The sequence below is a fragment of the Oratosquilla oratoria genome, chromosome 2 (genome assembly GCF_046742065.1).
Source record: "Oratosquilla oratoria isolate Oo_2021 chromosome 2, ASM4674206v1, whole genome shotgun sequence".
Classification (NCBI taxonomy): domain Eukaryota; kingdom Metazoa; phylum Arthropoda; class Malacostraca; order Stomatopoda; family Squillidae; genus Oratosquilla; species Oratosquilla oratoria.
Window position 1 is genome coordinate 51,725,339 of NC_134778.1, and position 2,084 is coordinate 51,727,422.

General features: G+C 35.7%; 1 protein-coding gene across 1 annotated transcript; it reads left to right on the forward strand.

Moving 5' to 3' along the window:
• The first annotated feature begins 845 nt into the window (after positions 1-845).
• Positions 846-1,409, forward strand: LOC143035909 (uncharacterized). The gene has a single exon (XM_076203117.1). It carries the CDS (start codon positions 846-848, stop codon positions 1,407-1,409), a length of 564 nt encoding a protein of 187 aa, XP_076059232.1.
• The last annotated feature ends 675 nt before the right edge of the window (positions 1,410-2,084 follow it).

A 2,084-nucleotide genomic window follows, 5' to 3' on the forward strand; every position in this document is an offset into this window, starting at 1 on the left:
TCTACTTTGCATAAGTGAACACACGGACCCGTGTTCTTATTAGCATATATATATATATATATTATATATATATATATATATACATATATATATATATATACATATATATATATATTATATATACATATGTAGATATACATATATATACATATAGATATACTATATATGTACATATAATATATATATATATATATAATATATATATATATATGTGTGTATATATATATATATGTATATATATTTATATATATATATATATATATATATATATATATATATATATATATATACATATGTAGAGACATTGGGACAAACTATGGGAAAGGTGGAGGGGTAAACACGGGTCTTTATCTGAATATCGAGTTTATTGCTGACCGGGTTGGCGTACAATAGCGGAAGAAGGTATTGTAAGCGGAACCGGGCAGGAATAAACTCGATATTCAGATTAGACCCGTGTTTCCCCCTCCACCTTTTCCATATTATATACATATACATATATATATAGATGTATATATATATATATATATATACATATATATACATACATACATATGTATATATATATACATATATATATATATATATATATATATATATATATATATATATATACAATAAAAAAGTGTCAACAGAGGAGCTCATGAGTTTAGTCAACTTGTGCCTGGATTCGACTTTCTTCAATGTTATGGAGAAGGTTTACTACCAGACGATTGGAACCCCTATGGGATCCCCGATTTCAGTGGTCTTGGCAAAGATGGCGATGCAGGAGTTTAAGTAATAGATGTTGGTTGCGGCACCACTAACTCTGAAATGTGATGAGATATGTGGATGATGTCTTCGTGATAATGAAGGAGGGGGAGGTTGATTGCTTCCTCAACTTCTTGAATGGGAGGAATGAAGCCATCCAATTTGAAATGGAGAGGGAAGTGAAAGGACGGTTGCCGTTCCTGGATGTTCTGGTAGTAAGATGTGGGGCCAGTTTGACTACGGGTGTGTATAGAAAGGACACACATACAGACAGGCTTTTGGATTATGACAGTTGCCACCCGGTGGAGCATAAGAAGAGTGTGGTAAAGACGTTGTGGTCAAGAGCGGAGAATTTGTGCTCTACCGAGGGGAAATTGAAAGAAGAGAGGAAACACCTGGAGAAGGTATTTGCGGGCAACGGGTACCCCAAATCAGTTATTAGAAGGTGGACCACAACGCAGGGAAAAAGAGCAGCGGACACGGGACAGGCGGCAACAAGAAGAGTCACATTACCATACGTGAAAGGAGCATCTGAGGTGGCTACAAGATTATTGAGGAAGCACGGGATAGAGGTAGCTCACAAGCCCGCCAATATGACATGGGGCATTGACAAAGGTGAAAGACACGGAGGACGAAGAGAACAAGACGGGGGTTGTTTATGATATTGGTTGAGGCAATTGTGGTATTCACTACATAGGAGAGACGGGTAAGAAATTATCGACGAGAATCAAGGACCATCAACGTGCAGTAAACCGAAAAGATGGCAGTTCGGCGATCTACAGGTACTGTAGATATATATACACACATATATATATATATATATATATATATATATATATATATATATATATATATATTTGTATTTCCAAGGGTAATATATGTCAAGTAAATTCTCTTAGTAGAACTACCCGACTCTCAGAATAATAAGAAAAATTAAATTCACCTCATGAAGGTAAAACTAAACGCTTTTTCAAAACACGCCTTTCCCTCAATAAAAGGCAGCTCCGCCAATATATATGCCGATATAATAAAAAAAAAATGTGAAGGTTGTGCCCATTCAACCTGATGGTGACGTTTATTGATTTTATTATGGGTAACGCCAAATGCTCTCCCCCGTGTCTTTTGGAGTTCTGGGATTGAGGATTCTTGGATTTTCTGCAGCCGTAAGTGGACATTTATAGCTATTCGTCATGATGACAACTTTTATATGTGTATATATGTATTTGGGTAACGTCGAACGTTTAATTCATCTTGGAGGACGACACCACAAACAAAAGGGATCAAACATAATGGAAACCTTGGACGAGGGATATTGCAAGAGTCCTCAAATAAATATA

Coding starts and splice junctions, on each gene's coding strand:
- LOC143035909 (XM_076203117.1), top strand. CDS start 846: ATGAAGGAGGGGGAGGTTGATTGCTTCCTCAACTTCTTGAATGGGAGG.